Source organism: Eumetopias jubatus, unplaced genomic scaffold, assembly GCF_037043125.1.
Source record: "Eumetopias jubatus isolate StellerSeaLion01/CBP00866 unplaced genomic scaffold, mEumJub1_p1.0 scaffold_4, whole genome shotgun sequence".
In the NCBI taxonomy this organism is placed as follows: Eukaryota; Metazoa; Chordata; class Mammalia; order Carnivora; family Otariidae; genus Eumetopias; species Eumetopias jubatus.
The window spans coordinates 170,985,295-171,011,580 of NW_028274810.1; the positions used below are offsets into that span (position 1 = coordinate 170,985,295).

General features: G+C 37.4%; 1 protein-coding gene across 1 annotated transcript in view; it reads right to left on the reverse strand.

The window, feature by feature from the left end:
• Positions 1–26,286, reverse strand: part of PREX2 (phosphatidylinositol-3,4,5-trisphosphate dependent Rac exchange factor 2) — a 294,568-nt gene that overhangs the window by 47,124 nt on the left and 221,158 nt on the right. The window contains exons 34-35 of the mRNA XM_028111247.2: positions 25,603–25,746; positions 17,067–17,181 (exon numbers count right to left, since the gene is read on the reverse strand). Coding sequence (XP_027967048.1) covers positions 17,067–17,181; positions 25,603–25,746 — 259 coding nt within the window. The remainder of the gene's footprint in view (positions 1–17,066; positions 17,182–25,602; positions 25,747–26,286) is intronic.

The window sequence follows — 26,286 nt, forward strand, 5'->3', positions numbered from 1 at the left end:
CTCCCATCAGACGATTGTAGCCAGACTTCACCCACCACCCTTCTCAAACCATTCTGCCTAAGGATGTCAATGCTAATGACTTTACACTGGCCAAATCCAGTGGACAATCCCAGGCATTGTTTTCTGAATCTCTTCTTATATATGAGGGTAACTCTTGGTCACCCTCACCTTTTCCAATTCTCTATTCACTAAGTCTTTTAGCATTAGCCTGGTGCTTTGTTGGTTTTCACACATGCACTGAAGCTTGCCTCTTCTGCCTCCTTCATGGGCTCCTCCCCCTTACCTATTCCTCCAGCAACTGTTTTCTGTCCCGTCTCACTAGTCTCACTCTGAACACTCTCCTTAGTCATTTTTTTCTCCAGGAGACCCAAATATGCACATCTCTAAACTCCAGATTTGTGTATTTGTTCACTTGTTCAATAGACAATAATAATAAATAGTAAGTTGGACTTGGTGGCAGGTACTATGGATAAAAGGATAAAAATAAGACAATTTACCTGCAAAGAAAGTACATTTGAGAGAGGACAATAAACAGGTAAGTACAGCCCAGTGTGAAAGTGATCTAAAAAGGTTTAGCAGAGTGCTAAAGTACAGTAGTAAGCATTAGGACAAGCAAGCATTGGCAAAAGGAATGAAGGGTCTTTAAGGCATAAGGAGAATCTTAAGAGTGAAAAAACGGATAGTCCATTGAGATCACAGAATTTAAGTCGGTACAAAGCTACTTAATCCCCTGGAGAGAGGGGAAGGCATGAGAAATGGCAGGGGGGAGATTACTCAGCAGATATAAATAGTAGTTGAATGAGTGAATAAATGAAAGAAAGAAAAATGAAAAGGACAGATAGAAAAGACAAAGGAAAGAGGGTAAAGAAAGGAGGAGACAGATAAGCAGACAGACAAGGGAGGGAGGATGGGCGTGAGGGAGGGGGTGAGAGAGCGAGCGAGCCATATCCCTTATTTATCATGGATCTGCTATGTTGTATTAAATAGAAGAGAAGAGGTAAATGATGTGAAACTTAAAAGACTTCCCCCTTGTCCTTATTGTTGATAAACTACTGTATATCTCCCTAAACCTCCTGAAATCCTTATGGCATTAAGGGTCTTGAAAGTAAAACAACAACAAAACAAAGCAACTAATCCTACACTGTTTCCTGTACATAAGAATGTGTTGTCAGTACTTTCACTCAATTACTTCGACAAATATTTTTTGAACATCTATTTGGGGATAAAGCAATGTTTATGTTTTAGTGATACAGCCATGAGCAAGTTCCCTGAAGGAACTTGCTTTCTGGTATGCATGAGGTGTGAACTTGTCTTGCCTTCTCTGGTAAGGGTCTGAAGAACCTGACGGCAGCAGGCCTTCTTTATGGGAAAACGAAACTCTTAACGCTGGCTCTTCCTACATCTGCTTCTCTACTATAGTCCAGCCCTGTCCCCAGTGTAGTCTTCAAGGACATTTCTTCACCCAGACACAAGGCAAGCTTGCTCTCCTTCCTTCACAATCTGCCCTCAGCTCACTTTCCAGTTCTCATCCTTGTTTAGGGAGCACACACAAACATATGAAAGGCCAAAGCTACATCTCGCACTGGTAATTATTTATTTTAAATCCCAGCTTATGTCTTCTAGCTCAGTGCCACTCAAAATGTGGTCTGCAGACTTAAGGAAAGAATTTGTCTGCAAAAATTTAGAAATTGTGTAACAGTTTACATTGTCTCAACACCCAAAGCATTCAAAAGCATTTATTTTATTGAACAGGGTACAGACCAGTGCAGTAAGTCACATGTGATGTAAGTCACAGAACAGTTATGCAGAGTAGGGCCCCACAGCAGTGAGTGATATTTGAAGGTTAGTTTGTCAGCTATGAACCAAAAGTGTATAAAAATTGAAAACAAACATAAGAATTTGTTTTTATTTAAAACTCATCACCTGGGGCGCCTGGGTGGTTCGGTTATTAAGTGTCTGCCTTCAGCTCAGGTCATGGTCCCAGGGTCCTGGGATCGAGCCCCGCAGCGGGCTCCCTGCTCGGCAGGAAGTCTGCCTCTCCCTCTCCCGTTCCCCCTGCTTATGTTCCCTCTCTTGCTGTGTCTCTCTGTCAAATAAATAAATAAAATCTTTAAAAAAAATAAATAAAACTCATCACCTCTACAGTTGTTTTAACTATTAATCAGAATTTTTTTAAATTGATGGTTTAACACCTAAATTAGAAAAATAAAACTGGTAATATTCATCCATAATTTATAGGTGACAATACAATTTCATTGGATTTTTGTTAAGAAATTACTCTTAAATCTTTTCTTCCCTTCCCATCAACATATCTCTGTGAGATTGGTTTTCTTCTATTAAGTGAATTATTTTTTTAAGGATTTATTTATTTGACACAGAGAGAGAGGGAGAGAGTGCAAGTAGGCAGAGCGGTAGGCAGAGGGAGAAGGAGAAGCAGGCTCCCCACTGAGCAGAGAGCCCGATGCGGGGCTCCATCCCAGGACCCTGGGATCATGACCAGAGCCGAAGGCAGATGCTTAACCAACTGAGCCACCCAGGCGCCCTGTTATGTGAGTTATTAAAAGAGGTATGGAAAGAGTTTCGGTGTACATCTCCCCCTGCAAACTATATTGACATCCTAACCTAGATTAGTTACTAAGCAAGAAACTAGCTCATTTCTCATATTAAAAGCTTTAAATATTGGCATATGCAGTGCTGTTCAAAGTATACATAAAGACATTGAATATGGGGAATCACAATTTCACTCATAATTTTTATTTATAAAAAGATTTACTTACTTATTTTATAGAGAGTGGTGGGGCGAGGGGGAGAGGGAGAGAGAGAATCTCAAGCGGACTCACCGCTGAGCATGGAGCTTGATGCGGGGCTCAATCTCATGACCCTGGGATCATGACCTGAGCTGAAATCGAGTTGGAGGCTTAACCGCCTGAGTTACCCAGTCACCCCTCATAAATTTTATTTTTGAGTGCAGAATAACATGAATGGCTTTAATGGCAATCGTATTAATTGCCTAAAGAATCTGGTAGCATTCATGATGCAGGAAAGCAGAGCTGAATGCCATTATGTTCCATTTAGCTTTTAATTACACAGTGTATAAAAAGTTCCTGCTTCTAGTACTCTCACTGAAGGTGTTTGGAAGTGTTCTGCCATCTTGTTCATAGCAGAGCTGGGCAGCCATCTTTTTTGCCTTGGGGCTAAATCCAGGACTGGAAGAAGCACAGGTAGGGCTATACATCCTTCCGGATAGTTTTCCACATCGCCTCTTATCCTATTAGTTTTCTGGTATGAAATCAAATGCAGTATCTGGCTTATTCTCAGGAGTATTTCTGTGCACAAAGAAGGCTCTTCTAGCTCCATTTTGCATAGTTTTTTAGGCAAGTTCCCTCTCAATCCCACTGGGAGACACTGGGAGTCCCCTTCCTCCTCCACTGGGCAATGAGGTCAGTTGTCCAAACACACAAAGACCTTGGAGAAACCAAGGTTTTCTTCCATGAACAAGTCTTTTTGATTTGTTACTCTTTACATTAAGCAAATATTGAAGATAGTACGGACCTCCTCTCAGCCAATACCCACAAGAGCTTTTGAAGCATCATTAGCTCCAATGGACAAATAAGGAAATCAAGGCTTGGAGTTATTAAGAATTTGGCTTAAGTCATAACAACTAGTCAAGGGAAGAGTGGGGACTGGAATCCAGGTTTGACTGACTGTCCTTCCTCTGGTATATTAATGAAGCAGGCAATTACAGATCAGTAGCCCTCTGTTTCTTCTTATTCATATTACTGAAATTCCATAATTGCTAATGGAATTTTTTTCCCATGACCTAAATGTCACTTGGTCTACTAAGAATATTTCTGCTTTTTCTCACTTGGCCCATAAGAAATGCAATGAATGTCATTAGATCTACTAAAAATGCTTCTCCATAAGACTACCAAGGGATTTGTTCATCTATTATCCTCCATTGTGTTTTCTGAATGTGTCTAATTTTACATCTGAGTTCACTGATATCTCAAGTAGGTGAAGTTTAAAGCTTATACGAACTGAAGCACATCAAGAGACTTTTAACTTATTAATGTATCCACAGTTGTATAAAATATGCTATGAATGGACTAGAACTATAGGCTTTTAATTTTACATGACTAAAATTTTAATATTTCAATAGACAAATGAAAATATCCTAAGTTGGGTACTATTCTATCCTATGTTGGGTATTATTCTATTTAATATGTAATTATAATGTATCATTACATAATTTTAACTATATATTATTATATATAATATTACACAGTATATATTTCAATACTTAATTTTGGAATTTGATGTGAAGAACATGGCTGATAATGCATTCTGATGGCTTTTAAAATGTATGCAGATGAATTCTCCTTCTCTGACAGTGTGTAATATTCGATGAGGAGCATTCATTACAAGGGCAAAAATATATTAGTGAGTTTGATTCACAGTCAAATTCTATAGAGATACTTTCTTTTGTTTTCAAGTAACAGTAAGATTTCAACTATTTTAGTCCCTTTTGCCTTTTCTTCTGCTCTGGTCTTTGTCGTATCTTCTTCTCTAGTTCTACAGTTGTGGAAACATCCCTTTTCAGAGAAAACAAACCAGAATGCTTCCTTGTCCTTTAAAACACTTCAAAATTCTTTTTTTCCAAAGAAGATTCCACGTGTTTGTGTTGTACTTAACTCGTCCATTGTAAGTAATTAAAATTCCATTAAATCATTTCCCCAAGCCACCCACATTAATACTGGGATCATTTGCTACTTTGGAGAAGCAGTGGAGCCCTGTAACAAAAGCATACACTTTAGAGCTGGAAATTACTAGTTTGAGCCTTTGCCCCTCATTGCCAGTTGCCTGACTTTGAGCAATTCACTTCACTTCTCTGTATGTGCAGTACTATCACCTGGGAAATCTCATGCATTATTTTGGTTTCAACTATTTACCTCCTTGTGAGTGTCTCCAGCCTACCGGATAAAGCCTCCTGAATGTAAATGCTCCATCTGAAATCCAATTCAATTCAGTATGTTGCCACTCCCAAACTTGAAGGAGTTTCTTCTCTTGTTCCCTCACTAGATCAGATAATGATCCAGGTAGCCAATCCAGTGTGTCTCCATTTCCCTCCATATGTATTTAATGGGGGAGACTTTTTTCTTCACAGATATTTCTAAAATCTATGCCTTCCTCTCCATCTTCATTTTTATCTTCTTAGGGTTATTAGCACTTGCTAGAACGATTTCAGTAGCTTCCTAACCAATCTCTCTGACTCTAGTCTTGTTCTCACCCCTAATTTGTCCTCACTGGTATCACCAAAGTGCTCAGTTTAAAATGCAAACTCCACTCCCCTCTGTTCCCCCTGCACTGCTTAGAACTCACTTACATGCTTAAGCTTAAGCTCCTTGGCTGGCATGTGTAGTCCCCCTCCTGCCCACCACTCCTGCTTCCTTTCTGCTCTGCCTCCTTTATTGCCAACATATGGTTCTCCAAGTCTTTGCTTATAATGTTCCCTCCCACTGAGAGAGCTTCTCTCCCTTTCTTCACTTGGCCCACTAGCCATCATGTGTCAGAACTATCCCATCCGGAGCTCCTCAGTCTTCCCTAGGTGTCTTCTTCTGTGTTTCTGGGCATCCTGTTACCTCCACCATGGTTTTAGTAAGGTATTTCAAAATAGCCTATTTACCACATTCACTCTTCCTCTCCTTTCAGATTCTCAAGGACATACTGCCTGATTCATCTCTGTATTCTCAATGCTATATCACATTCCTGCATTTGCATATAAGTGTGCGATAAATACTGTTGAACCATGAAGAATACTCTCAAAACAGGATGGGAGTGGCTAGGAAGACCCGTTCAGCACTGACACTACAGTCCATAGCATTCTCCAAATATTCTGTTGAAGTCATCATGATGTCAGTCAGGAACCCACTGCTGTTTATAATCTTCTGTGTCCTGGTTGGGTTGCCCCAACTTTTGGCACATACAAACATTTATTAGTCATCTATTAATAGATACCTTATCAGCAATGATAAAAGAAAAAGACAAGGGAAAAAGGGCTATTTAGGGCTATTTGAAGGGCCACAGATGCTGACTCTGTTGGACACCTCTCTCAAGAAAATCATCAGTGTAGCCAAGGTTCATAAATTTCTCATGGGACAAGATCCAATAAAGTTGAAATTATAATGACACTTTTAGAACAACATAAAAAGAGTATGTAAAAAGAATATAATGCATGATGTGATAAATGTTATAATAGAGGTGTACAAGGAAATATAAAGAAAAAGACTAACTTAGGGGAGCTGGGAAGACCTCTTGGGGTGTGAATTTTGGGGTGTGCCAGGAAAGATGGATAGGAAATGGCCAAAGCAATTTAGCAAATTAGAGTCACTCTGGCTGAAATTACCAAAAACCAAGAAAAAATGTATTTGATTTTCTTCCTGAATGACTGACAGAATGACACAAACTTGAATCTATAGAAGACAGAACTTTGCCCTCAGTTGAAGTTGGGTGGTCCATGTAACTAGACAGCTAATTTTATAGACATAATGTTCTGTGCTTCACACAAATAATGATCTTTAGTAAATCCACATTAATTTCTTTTAAGTCATGATTATGTCTTCTGAATCAAAAGCTCTAGGCCCAAGCTAAATTTCCTGACTGGTGTAGGGGCAAAGCTTCCATGGTATATCCACCAAACAAAGGAAGTTTGAAATGTCAGCAAAAAGGCACTGAACAAAAGCAATAGGAAACAATTCATGGAAGAGCTTGACTAAGATGACTTCAATATAATTTTTTAAGACTGTCCTTGTGATGAGCTAGAAACGTCAGCAGAGTTAAAAATAAAAATCAATCTTGCTTCTGTAAGCACTGACAATTTTTCCTCACAGAGTATATTTCCCTAACTGATTCTTCAGGGTATGCTAATTTTCTTTGTGACATTTCTAGCTCTCAATTTTTCCAAAGGAAATTCTGAGAAAAAAGAGCTTTGATCTTCCCTTTGCTTTGTTGAAAACAACAGTTTTTTTTAACTTTGAAATAGAGGCAATTCTCTTCAAAGGTTTGTTTTTTTTTTTTTAAAGATGATTTTAAAGATGATCTGCTTCTCCTTGTCAGCCAGAATATCTATTCATCCTTGGTAAATACTATCACAATGAAGGATTTATCACAAAAATGTGAAAACACATAGTTAATTCGAATCTCATTTGCCATCCTTATTTAAAAACTGCATTAAAAATTCCCTTAAAGTAACATAAAAATAAATATTAGACATAATTACAGCTTCTCAAGAACAAATGAATTCGTCTGAATGCAGACAAGAATAACTACAGTCCAGATAAATTAAAGACTACATGCATAATGTATGTACAGCCACATCGCAGTCTCAGAAAGCAATGCTGGCAATGTTTAATAGGATTTCAGTATTTTTCAAATAAAGAAGAGGGCACCTGGGTGGTTCAGCTGGTTAAGCGACTGCCTTCGGCTCAGGTCATGATCCTGCAGTCCCAGGATCGAGTCCCACTTTGGGCTCCTTGCTCAGCGGGGGGTCTGCTTCTCCCTCTGAACCTCTTCCCTCTCATGCTCTCTATCTCTCATTCTCTCTCTCTCAAATAAATAAATAAAATCTTTAAAAAAATAAAAATAAAATAAAAATAAAATAAACAAAGAAGAGATATGTTGTTCTAAAAGTGTCATTATAATTTCAACTTTATTGGATCTTGTCCCATGTGAAATTTAGGAACCTTGGCTACACTGATGATTTTCTTGAGAGAAGTCTCCAACAGAGTCAGCATCTGTACCCTTCAAATAGCCCTAAATTTTCTGGATATAAAAAGAAGTAGACTGGATACTGGAATAAATTCAATAAAATGCTAAAGCACAAAAATAGAAGACCATTACATTGCAATTAACCTGATTTCCAATTTAATTCAACTATTTTTACGGTACTTACTACATACCAAGCACAGTGCAAAACCAGGATCTGGTTGCCCTCATATGTATTGAACAAGACAGTTAAGTAACACTCAAGTCAAAATAAAACAAATGAAATCAAAGAGGTTGTTAAGTCTTAAAAAAGAAAGTGCTTAATTTCAGCTGAGGCTATAACTGAAGGCTTCTTGCAGGAAGATAAATTTGAGATGGATCTTAAATAATTATACTCTTTCAGCACACGGAAATAGAGCTGAAGCATGCCCAGGGCGACAGCTGGCTTAAAAGAAATTGAGGAAGAACTGTTAGTGAAGGAAGTATGGGAGGGATTCTGTTCATACATCTGTCTCACGCCCCTCTTCTTCTTGAATTCTAGTCTCCACATACTTTATAATTTCTCCTTCTCCCTCTTCAGGATTTTTACACATGCTATTCCCTCTGCTAGGAAATACCCCTTCTGCACACCTTTATCTCCCATTCCCTGTCCCTTAACACTGCAAGCCCATCTCCTCCTTCAGATCTCTGCACAAATGTCACTTCCTCAAATCATTCATTCCCAAATCTTCAACCATCTTCCCATCCCATTCCCAATTAAGATCGATTCCCTTCTTATACACCTACATAGCACCTTACACATTCCCTACATAAGTTTTTCACATATTGCTGTAAGTTATTAGTAAAAATTCTGTTTAATGTTTATCATAACCCACAGGCAAAATTTTCCTGTATGGCAGCATTATCTTGTCTACTGTAATGGCCCCAATGTAAAGCTGTCCCTGGTACCTGGTGGGCACGCAAGGTTTATTGAATAAATATCAGGATCCAACAGTTCCTTTAGATTTACACTGTGTGAGAATTTGGCACTTAAGTATAACTTATATTCTGTAAATGTTAAATCCTTTATATAATCCATATATAGAAAAGGAGTCTAGAAAACTTTTAAGCCTTATAAATGAATTCACATTTTTTGTAGACTTAGATGTATTCTCTTGCTATTGAAGAAGCACTTCTAATATAAAACAAAATTTACAACCTGGAAACTCTGTGTTCCTGGTCTGAAAACAGAAAGAGATTGAATATACACATTTAGTTTACGGCTTATCTTACAGAAACAGAAATATGGATGCATCTTAAAATATAAAAAAATGAAATTCGGCTGAAGGACAGAATGAAAAACAAATAAAAAACTGCTATGGAGGAGATAAATATACATCTGGAATGTTTCCTGTTAATAAAAAAAAAAAATCACATCACTTAACTCTAAAAGCTGCAGCTTTATAAAGAAAAACAACTGAAGGACAAAGGCATTATTTATATTATATTTAATGTTCACTCTGTCTGTCTTGCTCTACCTCCTTCTCCCTCTCTTACTGTCTCTCTCTCTCAGATTTCATTAAATCCATACTCTTGTTGATTTAAGGTAGCTTTCACAGTTCCTCATCAATAGAACAACCAAAATACTCCATTTCAAGCTTGGACATACTGTTTGCTATCCAAATAAGGACTAGGAAACCGTGTTTTATGGATTGAAGACTCCGAGGGAAGACAGAAACAGGAATGGGGGTATGATCTTATGAGTGGAGATAGGGTGTAAAGGCTCAGGTCCCGATGTTCTTTATTTTCTCATGCTGTTTGATAGCTGTACTTAAAGACAAAAAATGGCAGTGAGACCACTGATATCTATCTTATGCCAGGAGAACATAGTCACTGACATTTCCCTTCCTCAGAGGTAGAAAGAAATGACACATTTCATGGAGGTGCTATCATGGGAATACCCAAACACATGCATACTTCTGGCCAGACATTTCTCAGTTGAAAAAATTGTTCAAAATACATGGCTCTGAGAGTGGTATCTGTATAGCATTTCTTGTTAACAAAAATAAGATTTCTATCTTCCTTCTGCTTGTTATATAAACTACATTTTGGCTTTAAAGAAAAAAAAACTTTCTTTAAAGAAAATTCTTTATCCACAAGGGTATACCTTAAGAGAATATATGCTTTGAATATTTTCTTGCCTTATTTCTGTAAAGAGATGAATTTACATTCAGATATCCAAAATTATAAATCCTAAAAAATTCAGTATGAAGTTATCACTTCACAAAAATAATAAATGATCTCAATAACTAATATACAACTTGCTTCCTTTAATTTTTGCTATATTTTACTGTTAACTTTATACTGAAAATAATATTTTAAAAAAAACCATCTAGACCCCTCAAACTGAAAGAAGTACTTTAACACACAGAATATTGTTCCCATTTACATTACATTTTGTCTCACTGGTCACCATGCAGTGGCATTTTTTGCCAATAAGCAGGATGCATTAAAATGAAATGTTTGGTAATGATAAATTACAACCATGTAGGGCAGGAAAAAATGATGCTAATGGGGAAGATGGCTCACGGCCAGAGGGAATAAAAAGGAAAGCCTGAGGTAGAAGACAGAGAATAAAATAGCATGAGGATGGTGAAGGTAGGGAATAAGAATGCCCCTTCTCCTAAATTTCTTGATTAGAATTTCTGAATTAAACACTTTACAAGCTATTACTTCTTTCTTTTTTTCTTCTCCAAGTTTTTATTTAAATTCCAGTTAATTAACAGTGTAATATTAATTTCAAGTATAGAATTTAGTGATTCATCACTTACATACAACACCCAGTGCTCATCACAAGTGCCCTCCTTAAACCCCATCACCTGCTTAACCCATCCCCCTTGTCCACCTCCCCTGAAGTAACCATCAGTTTGTTCTCTGTAGTTAAGAGCCTGTTTCTTGGTTTGCCTCTTTTTTTTTCCTGCTATGTTCATTTGTTTTGTTTCTTATATTCCACATGTAAGTGAAATCATACGGTATTTGTCTTTCTCTGATTGACTTATTTTGCTTAGCATAATACTCTCTAGCTCCATCCACATCACTGCAAAAGGCAAGATTTCATTCTTTTTTATGGCTGAGTAATATCCCATTGAATATATATACCACATCTTTATCCATTCATCAGTCGATGGACATTTGGGCTCTTTCCATAATTTGGTTATTGTTGATAATGGTGCTATACACATTGGGGTGCATGTATCCCTTTGAATCAATATTTTTGTATCCTTTTGGTAAGTACTTAGTAATTGCTGGATCATAACGTAGTTCTATTTTTTTATTGTTATGTTAATCACCATATATTACATCATTAGTTTTTGGTGCAGTGTTCCATGATTCATTGTTTGTTCATAACACCCAGTGCTCCATGCAGAACGTGCCCTCCTCAATACCCATCACCAGGCTAACCCATCCCCCTACCCCCCTCCCCTCTAGAACCCTCAGTTTGTTTTTCAGAGTCCATGATCTCTCATGGTTCGTCTCCCCCTCTGACATACTCCCCTTTTCTTCCTCTCCTGTTATCTTCTTCTTTTTCTTTTTTCTTAAAATATGTTGCGTTATTTGTTTCAGAAGTACAGAACTGTGATTCAACAGTCTTGCACAATTCACAGCGCTCACCGTAGCACATACCCTCCCCAATGTCTATCACCCAGCCACCCCATCCCTCCCACCCCCAACCACTCCAGTAACACTCAGTTTCTTTCCTGAGATTAAGAATTCCTCATATCAGTGAGGTCATGTGATACATGTCTTTCTCTGATTGACTTATTTCACTCAGCATAACACCCTCCAGTTCCATCCACGTCGTTGCAAATGGCAAGATCTCATTCCTTTTGATGGCTGCATAATATTCCATTGTGTATATATACCACATCTTCTTTATCCATTCATCTGTCGATGGGCATCTTGGCTCTTTCCACAGTTTGGCTATGGTGGACATTGCTGCTATAAACATTGGGGTACACGTACCCCTTCGGGTCCCTACATTTGTATCTTTGTGGTAAATACCCAGTAGTGCAATTGCTGGATCGAACAGTAGCTCTAATTTCAACTGTTTGAGGAACCTCCATACTGTTTTCCAGAGGGGTTGCACCAGCTTGCATTCCCACCAACAGTGTAAGAGGGTTCCCCTTTCTCCACATCCTTGCCAACACCTGCTGGTTCCTGTGCTGTTAATTTTAGCCATTCTGACTGGAGTGAGGTGGTATTTCATTGTAGTTTTGATTTGTATTTCCCTGATGAGGAGTAATGCTGAGCATCTTTCCATGTGTCTGTTAGTCATCTGTATGTCTTCTTTGGAGAAATGTCTGTCCATGTCTTCTGCCCATTTCTTGACTGGATTATTTGTTTTTTTGGGGTGCTGAATCTTATAAGTTCTTATACTAACCCTTTATCAGATATTTCATTTGCAAATACCTTCTCCCATTCCATAGGTTGCCTCACTGGATTTGAGGAAGCATAGAAGACATCAGGGAGACCCTTACATAGTATTAGTTCTTAATAATCGAGAACTTCGTCTGATTGGCATAGGATGGTATATTTTAGACAGAGCTGTTAAACATTTCTGCTGGCTGAAACTTGTGCATTGGGGGTAACAGCTAAACCAGAGTGTCTTTAGGCAACCAATGTCAGGACTTTGATGCATACTGCAAAGACTTCCCAGGTGTGCTGCATGGTCTGTCCTTCCATAGAGACTGGAAGAGGAGTGGTCAGACCAGTCAGCTGGTCTCAACCCACTTTATGAAAACATCAACCATTTTGAATGTTATTTGCAATAGAAGCATAAGATACAAATGGGCAGCAGTCATTAAACAAAAGCTTTCCAATGGCTTCTGCATTGTACTTACAATATACCACCTATAATGGCCTGCAGTCCTACATAACCAAGTCTCTACAAATATCTCTTAACATGCATCATCATCCTTAATGTCTAGAATCCTCCTGGCCTTCTTTGTCTTCCTTAAAAATGATGAGCTTATTCTCATGATTTATGTACATCAGTTCATTGTTTTGGGAAAGACCTTCCCCCCTATTTTGGCAAGGCTGTCTCCTTTTGATTCAGTCTTCTGTCCAAATACCACCCAATAATTAAGTCATCACTAACTACTATCTCCTCTAAATAACCAACCTCCTAATATGGCAATTTGTTTTAGGTTTTCTTCATTGCACTTTTCACTATCTGCAATAATTTGTTTACTGATTTATTTGTTCATTTTCTGTTTTTCTTAATTTCATAGGAATGGAAACTTCATGAACACTGAATCAATGAACAACTGATGGCCCAAAATCAGAGCAATTGATAGTATCTGACACCTTAGTAACAGATAATGTGTTTTCAGTATATTATGTTCACTTCGGTAACTAAGATGACTTAACATAGTACAAAAGTATAAACTCTAAAGAAAAAAAAGTCTGCAATTTAAATCCTGGTTTTACTACTTATTATCTAGGTAAATTTGTGTAAGTTTCCCTTTAAGTGGAGATGATAATATGGAACTCACTGGTTTATTAGATAATCCACATAACTCACCTAGCATTATGACTGACTCAATATGTTCTTAAAAACTGATAGGTATTATAGTTGTCATCATCTTTTATGTTAAGTAGCATATTATTTCCACCTATTCTTTGCTGTTCTGGAGAAATCTCTAGAACTAGAATGGAATCCATTGTTCCCTCTTGTCCAGCATCCTTACTTTGCACTTTTTGTGACAGTCCATTGCTCTTCTGTGGTGCTAAGCCCATCCAAGAATGGGCACATGACTTGGGCCTGGCTAATGACTGCCTCCGCAGGTCCTTTGCTGGAACTCTCCATGGAGGAGTAATGGGCGTAGACATCTTCTCATCTTTGAATGCAACATTGGTCTTCACTAACCATCTTTACCCAAATGTGAAAAAACCTTGCCTGAAAATGAAGCCCACACAGAGGAAGAAGTACCAAGAGACAGGGAAAGAAAAGGGATTCTTGATGACCATACCCTTGGACCCAGCTGTGCCTAATGCAGCCACACCCCATGGATATACCTGTTAGATATGACGATATTTTGTCTATGCCAGTTTGAGTTTGGTTTCTGAAACTTGTAATAAAAAAAAATAATGTTTTCCAATAAAACACTAGTTTATTTATTTATGTTTGTTAGTTTGTTGTAAGGCTAAGGGGTAAAAAAAGGCCTTTTCTGAGGTCTAACTAGCAAATAAACAAATTAACATCCAGAATGAAATGGTTTTCAGTGAAAGTGTTAAAAAGGCTCTGGGCTATGAGGAGCTAGAGACACCTGAGGGCTATTTTTCTACAATGGACAGTAAGAGCCCCTTTAAAGAAATGGTCAATGTTGGCCTGTGGCCCTCCAGACCAAGAACAGATTGCCTAAAAGCAATTTCAGAGTATCTGTGGTTACAAAGTAACAGGAAAAATTAAGGAAGGAATTAACACCCTTATTCAAGAAGTAAGCAGGAAGAGAAGGCATTACTGGAAGTAAAGAGGAAAATAATTGTCTTCCTGTGTAAAGGAAATTAAATATGCAACAAGTAGGATATAGAGCAGCTAATTACTGACAAGGGTACTAATTTGTACCAAGGGGTTTATGTGCTTTTCAAAATGTTTTCTCCAGAAAAGATGCATTAAAATGTTTTCTTATGTGAAGAAGATAGCATGCATTAGTATACATGCTGTTCTTCTTAAAAAAGAATCTTAAATATCTTATCAGGTATCTGTTATAAATGAGTATCTACTATATTTCTGTCAAAAAAAATACCCACAAGGGTGTGAATGCTAGGCTACATCTCCATTTCTCTCTGTATGTTCTACCTAAATAAGTTACTGCAACTAAACATACATTTTGGAGAACATCCTACGCAAAATACTTTGATAGACACCACAGGAAACACCAAGATAAAAGCATCCTTCATCTTTTTTTTAAAGTATCTCTCATCTTAAGGAGCTTATCATAGAATAAAGAAGATGAGAAATCTGTACACCTAACTGTATCATCAGGGAGAAAAGCTGAATTCCGTAGTAGCCATAAACGAAGTAAAATGAAAGACATACATTTAGCCTAGGGCAGTAGTTCTGAAATTTGAGCATGCATGAGAACCACCTGGAACACTTGTTACAATGAAGATTGCTGGGCTCACCCCAGAGTTTTTTTTAATATGTTTGCAGATGGCATTGACCTGCTAGTCTGGGGCTCATCCTTTGGCCATTAGATTGTCTAGCCACACATCAGAATCTCCTAGGGGACCTCTAGACAATCTAATGGCTAGGCCTCATCCCAGCCCAATAATAAAAGAAAAATATTTTATGAAGACAACTATTAACTAGAACTGGACATTGAATCATATGAATAGTAGTTTTATAAACAGCTGGAAATAGAGGACTCATGCTAGATGGATGGAGAAAAGTCATGGTAGAAGGAAACTATGGTGCATGATTGGAAATGAGTACAGCATGACTGGAGCACAGGTGGAGAAAAGAAATCTCAGGTCAAGTCATGAAAGATCTTTTTTATTTTTTAAGATTTATTTATTTCAGAGAGAGAGAGTGTGAGCAGTGGGGGCGTAGAGAGAGAGGGAGAGAAAGCAGACTCCCTGCTGAGTGACTGGAAGGGGTTGCTCCAAGCCAGGACTCTGAAATCATGACCTGAGCTAAAATCAAGAGTCAGAGGCTTAACAGACTGAGGCAGTCAGGCGCCCCAAGTCATGAAAAATCCTGACTGCCATGCTAAGGAGGTTTTGACTCCTTTTTGGGACAATAAGAAATCACCAAATCCTTTGAGCAGGAGAGTAACACAGTAAGATGTGACTTAAAATTATTGTCTGGAAGCAAAATCCCGAGTAGATTAAAACAACATGGGGGTATTAGAGACAGGAGACGGTTAGGATGTGACAGCAATGGTCTAGACCTATTTTCTCAAACTGGAGTCCGGGGATGTGTTCTCAGGGCCTACATGTTCTATATAAATGTTTTAATTTTGTTTCCTTATTTCAAAGATAACCTAGGAATGTATTTGATCAGTTATAAAGGCCAAACCTGTCTTTTGTGATGATGGTCCTCAACTGAAGATTTTCACAACACTGGGCTTAAGCTTCTTCAGTCAGTGTTTCTTAGTCAGTGGACATACTAAGAATTCAAGATTAACTATTTTGGTTTTCCCTGTGAAAGGGGTCATTACATGATATACCTTTGAGAAATAGTGATCTGAACGAGGTAATAAAATGGGGTTAGTCCCAGAGACATTTGAGTCAGATTCATCAGGATCTCCAACAACATTTTAGGAGGAAGAGAAAGTGGGAAATCAAAAAGATATTGGGGGCTTTAAGGCTGAGAGCTTCACAAGTGATAAAATGATGGAACAGGGTAAAGCATCTAGGAAAAGGGACAGGTTTGTGTGAAGCTGGGGGAGAAAGACAAAGCATTTGTAGTGAAAGAAAGCCTACCTTTTGGTCATAACTACAAGAACAAGCACCTCCCCATATCAGGAATTTTAGGAATTAATTTATCCTCAGAGTTTAGCCATATTGTGGACAAAACTGAAAAATGTCACAAAAGTATTTTTGAATTATTAAGGTTTAAGGTAGAACAAGAACATTTTTCTTATAAAAATAAAAGCTATAATCTGTAAGTAATTTAAAAAGATGACCTGTTCGCAGAATAATTCATAAGGTAGGAGGAAGATACATATGCTAATAATTTGTCAAAAATTAAAGCTTTGAATTATAACACACTTCCCTTTCACTTACTGTGGCTAATTTTCCCTGCCTTGGGTCATTCTGCCAGGAACACTATTTTTAGAGAGGAAAAACAGCAAAATCCAAACATTAATATATGTATTTGAAAGTAGATATTTTTCCAATACCAAGTAAATGCTGTGTCGTATCTTCTGTGTTAACCATATTCTTCTCTCTGTGTCAGGGTGCCAGGTGTTTAAAGGAACCTATTTTATTTACTCTTCATCTCCTGCAACCGCCTAGGGGACACCACTATACAATATCTATGCTTTCTCTTCCCCCTGGGAATGGTCTAATATTTAATTTTTGATCTTCTTCAGCAATTAAGACAATAGCATGAAAATTTTCCAAACATTTTTTCTATTTTAGTTTTAAAAAGTGTACTCATTAGAATATATGAAATAGTAAACCCTAAATAAAAAGACTTTATATCAAAAAGAGTATCATCATCAATCACTTAATAATGAGTATGTCAAAAACACAATTCATCTACTCCTGCTAAAATATGAAAACTTATTTTTTTAAAAAATTGAACAACTACATACCTGAGCTTCTGGTTGTATTGTTTGACTTTTTCCAGTGAGGCTGCATTTATCTGGGCTTGAAATTCTTCCACTGAAACATTGTCTCTATAATAATATCCTTCCATGCTCTCCAGTGCTGTGTAAACAAGTAAATGTTCTCTTTCACGTGATTTCATAACTCAAGTTCTCCACATTTAGTGTAATCTTATTGATTATTAGTAAATGTATTTAAAACACTGACTATGAGCACACATGCAATAAACTATCTTTCACCAGTCCAGAAATGAATGAAAATCATTCCTCTGCTCTCAAAATATATATCAAACATTTGGTGATTATATCGAGTGATATAATGAGGTATATCTAATAGGTAATTTCTAATTTAAACCATCTTCTATTTTTAATGTATATATACGCACATATACATACACATATTATATACATACATATATATGTATGGGAGGCAAAACTGTGTATTAATCTACATAAGAGTAAAAAAGTTGAAATTGCTGCTCTCCATGTATACTCACATTCTCTTGCAGCTGCAGTTAAATTATGAAATATGAGTGTAATAAGTTTGAAGTATAGATAATCTTAGAATACTACCCTTACTACAATGCTTAATTTAGTTAAAAATAAATAAGTATAAACATACATATATAACTCCCCATTAATTTTAAACATCTTTTGATTGAAATGGATTTCCTTCTTAATTAACATTTTTGGTTAAGTATTTTTTCCTTTAAACTTTATGTGATGGTACTTTTAACCTTTTGGAGAGGAAATGAATTACATGGAAGTGCCTAGAAATACAAGATCTCCTATGGAGAGGTTGCCAGGAACAGAAATGGCAATGGATCCAACTTTGGAAATGTAAATTATTTCCCCTTGAAATTATTGCCACTATTAAGCTTCAATTTTCAGCAGATTATTTCAAAATTGATTAGAAAATTAATCTTCTTTCAAAACTGCTAAATGCAATAGCTTTAAACTAATAAGTTTCTTCAAATTGACAAAAACATCACCATTTTAGGGGCAAAAATAGAAAAGTCATTGCTAATTTTTTTTATTATTTCCAGTTTTTATTTAAATTCCAGTTAATTAACATATAGTGTAATATTGGTTCCAGGAGTAGAATTTAGTGATTCATCACTTATATATAACACCAATGCTTATCACAAGTTCATTACTAATATTTGCTGTGCTGTTTTCTTGACTAGTAAGATTTGTATAGCACTGAAGAAACAAAAAACCTTTTAGAGTATTGCTCAATTTGAAATAAAAAATGGTATTATTGGCTTATAATTGAGAAAACCACTTATGGAAAATTAGAGAGATGCTTACTACATTTACTTCAGTACATGGTATCAAATTTGTGGGCTTGTTTCAAGGATTGTTTGTTTACTCCTTATGACCTCTGCATTAATTAGAATATTTGTAACTGGTTCAGCAAGCTTCTGGTCCTGAATACATACAAGAAATAAAAGGAAGTCTTCCTGGTTAAACAATCCTCAAATAAATGCCACATTTACTTCCATTAATGAGATGTTATTTGTGAGAGGCAAATATTGAGAGGATTCAGTCTATCAGGTCATCCTTCAACGTGAATTCCTCTTACCAGTTGTAAAGCTAATAATGAAAGTCCCTGCATTGGAGTAAAACCACCAATTCCACTACTTAGTAGCTATATGACCTTAGGCATGTTAATTAAAATCCAAGATCCTCAGGTTCCTCATTTGTGAAATGGAAAGTAAAAAAAATAGTAGAGTACCTACTAATTATGATTCTTGGGAAATAATTAAATTAAACAACAGTACTAAGAGACCCCATGACTATTCTCTTCATTTATTGAATGTGTTTTATATATTAGGCCACATGCCCAATGCCCTACAGGCATTATCTAATGCAACTTCCAGGAGATATAGATTATGCGTAAGTGTGCTTAGCTAAACAGGAAGTTCCGGGAACTAAAGAGGAGGGTCCATATAAAGACACTTCAATTTGTGATTTAAAATCATAAAGACTGGAAGAACACTAGGAAGGAGATACCGGGAAATTGTGGTGAGGGGTGGAGTGGGGACAGACATGAAAACACCTGGGGTCTAATTTTTATAGAAGTCTTGATGACTCAGTTTTGGCCAGAATGTCCAGTCCTGCTTTAAAAGCTTGTTGCCATATAAAAACAGACTGACATTTTTATGACATTCCTTGACAATATTTCCAAATTAACAAAAGTTAAAATATATAATTACATAGAATTTTTTTTAAATGGGGAAAATGTCTAACAATCAGCAAAATGTTATGGCGCATGTATAGGGCTGTGAGGAAATGAACAACAACAACAAAAACAGATGAGTTCTATATTTAAAAGTAAACTGTGTGGCAAAGAAGAGGAAAGAGAACAACATTCCTGATTTTAGATTAAGAGCTTGGTTATTTATCATTATAAATACAAGAAAATGGGATAATATTTTACCGAATTCAATTTCTATACTCAGCAAAAGTGGGTTAAATATATAATGTCCAAATTTCCCAGTTTGGCTCTCAGCATTTTCTTGTCTAGTTTCCTTAGTTCTCATCCAGATAATAGTATGTTTCTTAAAAGTAGTATTGACATTCTTGGTTGCATAAATATTTAATAGCATTTAATTAAAAGCAGTATTGAAAATACGATGAGTTTGTTTGCTTGTTTTCCTTTTACCACTTTTGAATTTGAGGAAGCAAATCATCCCAGCAAACTTAGGCAGTCAGCAAAAAAGAAAAACATAATGAATATTAGGGAAAAGTAAAGATTAAATTATTCTACGACTGAAAATGAGCTGCATTTCCACTCACTTAAAATACCTTTCAAGGTTTTTCCAAGAAAGGAATTGATCAGGAAAAATGCAGAATTTCTGAAGAATAATTTTAAGAATAGTTTTAATTAACTGGGGTGCCTGGGTGGCTCAGTTGGTTAAGCGACTGCCTTCAGCTCAGGTCATGATCCTGGAGTCCCGGGATCGAGTCCCACATCGGGCTCCCTGCTCAGCGGGGAGTCTGCTTCTCCCTCTGACCCTCTTCCCTCTCGTGCTCTCTATCTCTCATTCTCTCTCTCTCAAATAAATAAATAAAATCTTAAAAAAAAGAATAGTTTCAATTAACTAATACTCTTTCCTGATAGCATGATGACACTTTAATGGTTAAATAAAACAAGACATCTTCACTGGTCACGGTTGGTCAGAATTCAGAAGAACTGGTCACAATTTCTGTGAGGAAAGCAAGTTTTATCACTCCAAATGTGACCAGGATGTTGGAAAAGTTGTGCTGCCTTTTAAAGAGGGGTGGGTTCACATGTTCATTGACTGACTCTAACATTTAGGAAATCTCAATTCTGGGAACTATTCCTTCTTTCATAAAAAGCTATTTAATGCTTCAATTTCAAATACTGTATAAAAACTGAAGGGAAAATGAAGGAATTCATCTTTTAAAGGACCTAAAGTAGAGTTTTGCAAAAACTCGAAATAAAAAATAAACACTTGAATGAAGGAACCTTAGAAAATGACAATGTTTATCACAAAATGTTCCCTTTTGTTTAAGAGAGAAAACGCTCTATACTGGATTTTTTTTTAATTAAAAAAAAGTAACAAAGGAGAAAATGCTCAAGTTTCTGGTTGATTTTAATTATTCTCTGAGAATAGAAAGACAACTTATAAAGATGTAAGAGTTAGGATTTATCATTTCTGGTGCCAGGTTTTTTCATAAAGGCTGAGAAACAAATATACACAAGAGTGTGTTTGTGGAGAAAGGACCAGCATCGCATGTCCTAGTTAGTGTAAGGAAAACCATCATTAGAGACCCAGGGAACAGGTGCCTACCAATACAAAGAATGGATGCCATATTCCAGGACACAGGGCAACTAAAATCAAAGACCTTTAATGATGCCACATCCCTAATAGGTAGAATACATGGGTCCAGGAACCAAGGGTGGAAGCAGAAAAGTCCCTGCTTAACATCTGTTGAGGGCTGAATTGTGTCCTCCAAAAAGATACGACAAACGTCCTAACCCCTGGTAGCTACAAATGTGACCTAAGTTTTATATAGGGTCTTTGCAGAGCCATCAACTTAAAATGAGGTCATACTGGATTAGAGTGGGCCCAAATCCAATGACTTGTGTTCTCCTAAGAAGAGGGAAATCTGGACAGAGATACAGAGACAGATCCACAGAGGGAGTAAGGTTGTGTGAAGACAGAAGCAGAGACTGTGATTACTCTGTCACAAGCCAAGGAATGCCGAGGACAGCTGGCAAGCACCAGAAGCTAGAAGGTAAGGAAGGATTCCTCCTTAGAGCCTTCCAGGGGAGCATGGCCTTTGGGCATCTTGATTTCAGATTTCTAGCCTCCAGAACGACGGTAGGACAAATTTCTGTTGTTTTAAGGTACCCAGTTTGTGGTACTTTGTTATGGCATCTCTAAGAAACTAATACGACATCAGTCCCTGTGCCTCACTTGGGGATGTGTGCTTCCCATCCCTGAAACTCTGGCTCCATGTGTTTAAAATGTCCTGATCACCAAAGAGGCACACTTTCCTTAGGAGACAAGGCAGGGGTCCCACTGAATGTAAACGATGGTTGCCACCAGGGCACTGAGGGCTCCTTGTGCCAAGGCACCCAGGAAGAGCAATCACCATCTTGGCAGGGCTAGTGGACCCTGATCATCGTAAGGAAGTAGGGCTGTTGTTACATAATGAGGGCAGGAAGGAACGTGTTTGGCACCCGGTGAATCCACTCAGGTCCCTCTTGGTACTTCCTTGTCCAGATTTGATGGTAAATGGACAAATGCAGCAACCCTGTCCTGAGAAGGGCAGAATGAACAGGGGGATTAGACCCCTTGGGGATGTAGGTCTTAGTCATGCCACTGAGACCGGAAGGTTCAGGTTCAGAACAAGGCTGATCTACAACGAATACAGAAGAGGGAAGATGAGCATCTGTTGCAGCCCCAAACCAGCTATAGCAGCAGGGGCTATAGCTTGTGCCCTTACCATGTCTTCTAGATTATCTCCCCAGGAAGGGAGCCCATTAGAGTCATGAAGGAGACGCTTCTAGTCTTGACTCGAATGGATCTAAGGGTACAAGGTATGGATCATGGCAGGTCGCCCACTCGGATCTCCTTCCGGAAAGGATGGGCTTATTGCCTAGCTGTTGGGATTCCCAGAAGGTATTCCTCAGCTGTCAGCTCTTTAGGGCACCTTCAGTCTTTGCTGAAGAAAACTGTCCCACCCAAATCACACCTCCTAGGGGCAGCCTGCATCCTAATGACCTAAAAATGCAGAAGTGAAAACACCCAGCTCCCTTGCCCTGGCTCCCCCAAATCTAAAAGTGTCAAGCCTTTGCGAAATGGATTATCTAATTAAGCAAAGATTAACTGGATAATTGCACAGTGTTTCATAATCCACACTGACCTGTGCTTTCGCACTCCCATGTACCTTAGAGTCACCTGCAAAGCTTCTAAAATATACTGGTTTCTGGGCCCTATGTCCCAGAGATTCTGACTTAATCAGTTTGGTGTGGGACCAATTCGCACTCCCATGTACTTTAGAGTCACCTGCAAAGCTTCTAAAATATACTGGTTTCTGGGCCCTATGTCCCAGAGATTCTGACTTAATCAGTTTGGTGTGGGATCAAGCATGGGTATTTTCTAAGACCTCCCCAAGGTGATTAATGTGCAACCAGTACTGAGAACCACTGAGACAGCATGAAAACAAGCCCATGGGGAGTGGGTGGCGGAAGTGACCTTGACTATCTATCCTCCTTACTCCCATTTTCACACAGTTTATAGTCACTTGCTTTATCTCACCAAGGGCTTGGGGATCCCAACAGGGTTAATTCCCTGACCTGTAGGAAGTACTTACAGAAGACTGCTTTTGTCTGATCTTCACCTTCTAGCATTTTGGTTATGTTCTGTGCTGACTTTCCTGTCTGGCTGCTTCTGTGATCTTTACCTTGTCAATCTGTACTTGTTCTGTTTGCCTAGATTCCTGTTCTCCTGTAGGTCTGGCCTTCAGTGACACATGTTCCCTAAAGTGTATCCTACTTGCCTCTGGCACTGGGATTCCTGATCTCACAGCTGGTGCCATCTCTGCAGGGTACCCTCTCAGTTCCTGTGCCCTTCTATGCAGAAGGGTCCATTCAGGCAAGAAAAATGGGAAGAAAGCAGTACATTTGCTTCCTGTTCCAAGTACATGATGTAACAGACAACTTTATAAGGGCTGACATAAATAGTTTTCCCAGGAGCCTTTCAAATTTATCTCATTTTTCTATTTTTTTAAAATATTTGCCAGCAAAGACCTGTGTACATATGTACACCTAAAACTAAAACCCTTTGAGTAAACGTTCATCTCCGGAATAGACACCATTTGGAGTCTCTTCATTTTCCACCACGTTCGATTACCAGATGGTAATCTCTACTCAAGCTAGGGCTGACTTTCCTGGGCTTCTCTCAATCTGATGAATAGTAAGAGTGAGTAATAATGAATCCTCATGGGAATCTGATGAGTGCAGAGGAACTTCCGCAACCCTTTAAGGAAGCAGCCTTATCACTGCCACCGTGCTAATGAGACAAGCTGTTTCCCAGTTTTCTTTCCCTCTCTGTGACCTCAACTGCAGACATCTTTCCACTCTGGCTTTCTCACATTTTATTGCTGTGTGAATATTAAAAACTAATGCTAGCGACAGTTTTTCTTTACATTTTGTAAAGCGATATTATATTCACTAAAATAATATATAGTTAGGGATTTTTTAAAAATTAGCTTTAGCAACAATTATAAAATAAGGTTACTTGGAAAATACTCTCCGTTTTCCTATGAACATTTGCTGCTGGGTATGAATATTCAGCTATTTATGGGTGATGTGTCACAAATGTAATAATTTTTTTTGAAGAGATGCAAAATGCCATCTGTCATCTCAGTCATGATTTCAAAGACAGACTTTTTAAAAAGGGGAATAAAGGAAAGGAAGTGAAGCATCTTTAATAACTGTAAACTCTGGTTAAACCCTATAAAAGTTAACATTCCAGACCAGCACCCTTCTGTCTTCTAAAACTATCTATCTGTGTAATGGCTTTTAACATATTTTAGGCTAACTGTTCTCCTAACATAGCTCCAAAGGTCTATTTTTGCTGTTTCCTTTTTTTTTTCATTCCTTTACAGAATCTTGTATTACCTTTTTTTTCCAAAGAAAAATGAAAATAACTTCTAATAACTCCTAAGATCTTCTCTGCACCTGACATTTTCCTCTGCTGAAATGTATTCTTACCAAGTATCTGTTTGAGGTGGTCATTGTTTTCAAACCTTGGCAATTGAAGGAAGGGAAATCTATCTTAGAATTACAATAATATGCATATGGTACAAGAATTTTCACTTGGCAGTGGATTTTGATTTCAAATGCCTGTCTGTTCTTAAGTTACAGAGATTGATTTTATTCCTCTACTCTTCTCATTTTTTTATTAGAATATAAAAATTCCACAGCAAAACCAATGCAGTTCTTGAAAACTCCACAGAAGAATGTATGAAATGCTCTGTGGAATTGCTCAGAGAAATTGATATAATCTTGTGACCACAGTATGAGTTAAAAAAAGATATCACAGACCAGAAGAAACTACACTAGAATAATCTGGACTTCTGATCAGTCTGAGGCTGCAATTGCGACCCCAGAAATAAAAAAAGATCCAGGACCTTCCCTTGTAAACCAGTTCACCATAAGAATCTTCCTACTCATGTTAAACTCAATTTCTTCTATTGCATTAAAACTCATTGTTCACTTGTCAAAACAAAATTTTTTTTATTTACAAAAGGAATCTATTTTTACTAACCAAAATCACATAATGCAGAAAAATTCAAAGAATAAAAAAAACATCATCAATTTAATCACCCGATGATAGAGAAAACACTTTATGTACGTTAAGTATGTTTAAGATAATGGATTACATTATCTATAATATAAATTCTTTTTTGTAACCTGCATGTGTATATTGCCCAATTTTTTCTATCTCATAAAATATCTTTACCCATATAATTTTAATGACTCTCCCATACTTTACTTAAGCCAAATTAATTTATCTTTACTATTTCAATCACTCATGTCTTGTTTCCCCACTGTAAATACTTACAGTCCTACTTAATAAACATTTAAACCTTATCTTTTTTTTTTTAAAGATTTTATTTATTTATTTGACACAGAGAGATAGAGAGCGAGCACAAGCACGGGGAGCAGCAGAGGCAGAGGGAGAAGCAGGCTCCCCGCTGAGCAAGGAGCCCGATGTGGGACTCGATCCCAAGACCCTGGGATCAGGACCTGAGCCGAAGGCAGATACTTAGCCATCTGAGCCACCCAAGCGCCCCTTAAACCTTATCTTATTGTTTCCTTAATAAACATTCCCAGAAGTAAATATATTACCTAGGTACTATGAAGGAATTTTTGAATTAATGGAAAAAAATCCCCACGATGGTAACAATCACATGTATTTTAAAAAATCAATAGAGATAAAATAATTTAAATACACGTATAAAAAGGAGAGCAGTTTACCTTGTGCAAAAAGAACAGGGTGAATTTTAAATCCTCCTCCATTTTTCAAACGTTGAGGCAGTTGTTCAAAATGATAACTATCAACGTAGAAGTAAACTTTCAGAGCCTGCCGGCTTCCCTCTGCTTGATAAGTAAGAGGAACATCTAAAATGACATTTAATGTTACATTATTTCCAAAAATCAGGATATGTTATAAAGTATATTTGTTAACTTTTTTAAAAATCTTGAAAATCACTAGAAACTAATATATTAAAAGTACCCATGTATGTCAAGTTCAGGTTAGGCAAACTTGCTATTCAGTGAAAGAGTATTCAATCAGATTCTTATCAGCTAAAGCAACAGATTTATTACCGTACTGTATATAAAATTCTACAATAGGAAACTTGGTTATACTTTGACACGCCAGATGCCTCACTTAACTAAATGAGAAGTTTAGTTACACATGGTTTGGAATCAGAATCTCCCAGGGCATCTGTCTCATTCATATTTTAGTCAAAATGAGTCCTTGGGGTACAATTCCTAAGCAGTGTACAAGAAATTGGGTACATAGCAACCATTATCAAAATTAGCATGGGTTTTGCAAGTTCCATTCTCTGAGCATCAGATCAAAAGTGTATTACCTCTGTTGATGCCTTACAGTCCTTAGAAATTATCTGTCCAAATTCGGTTTTCACAAAGATCCTG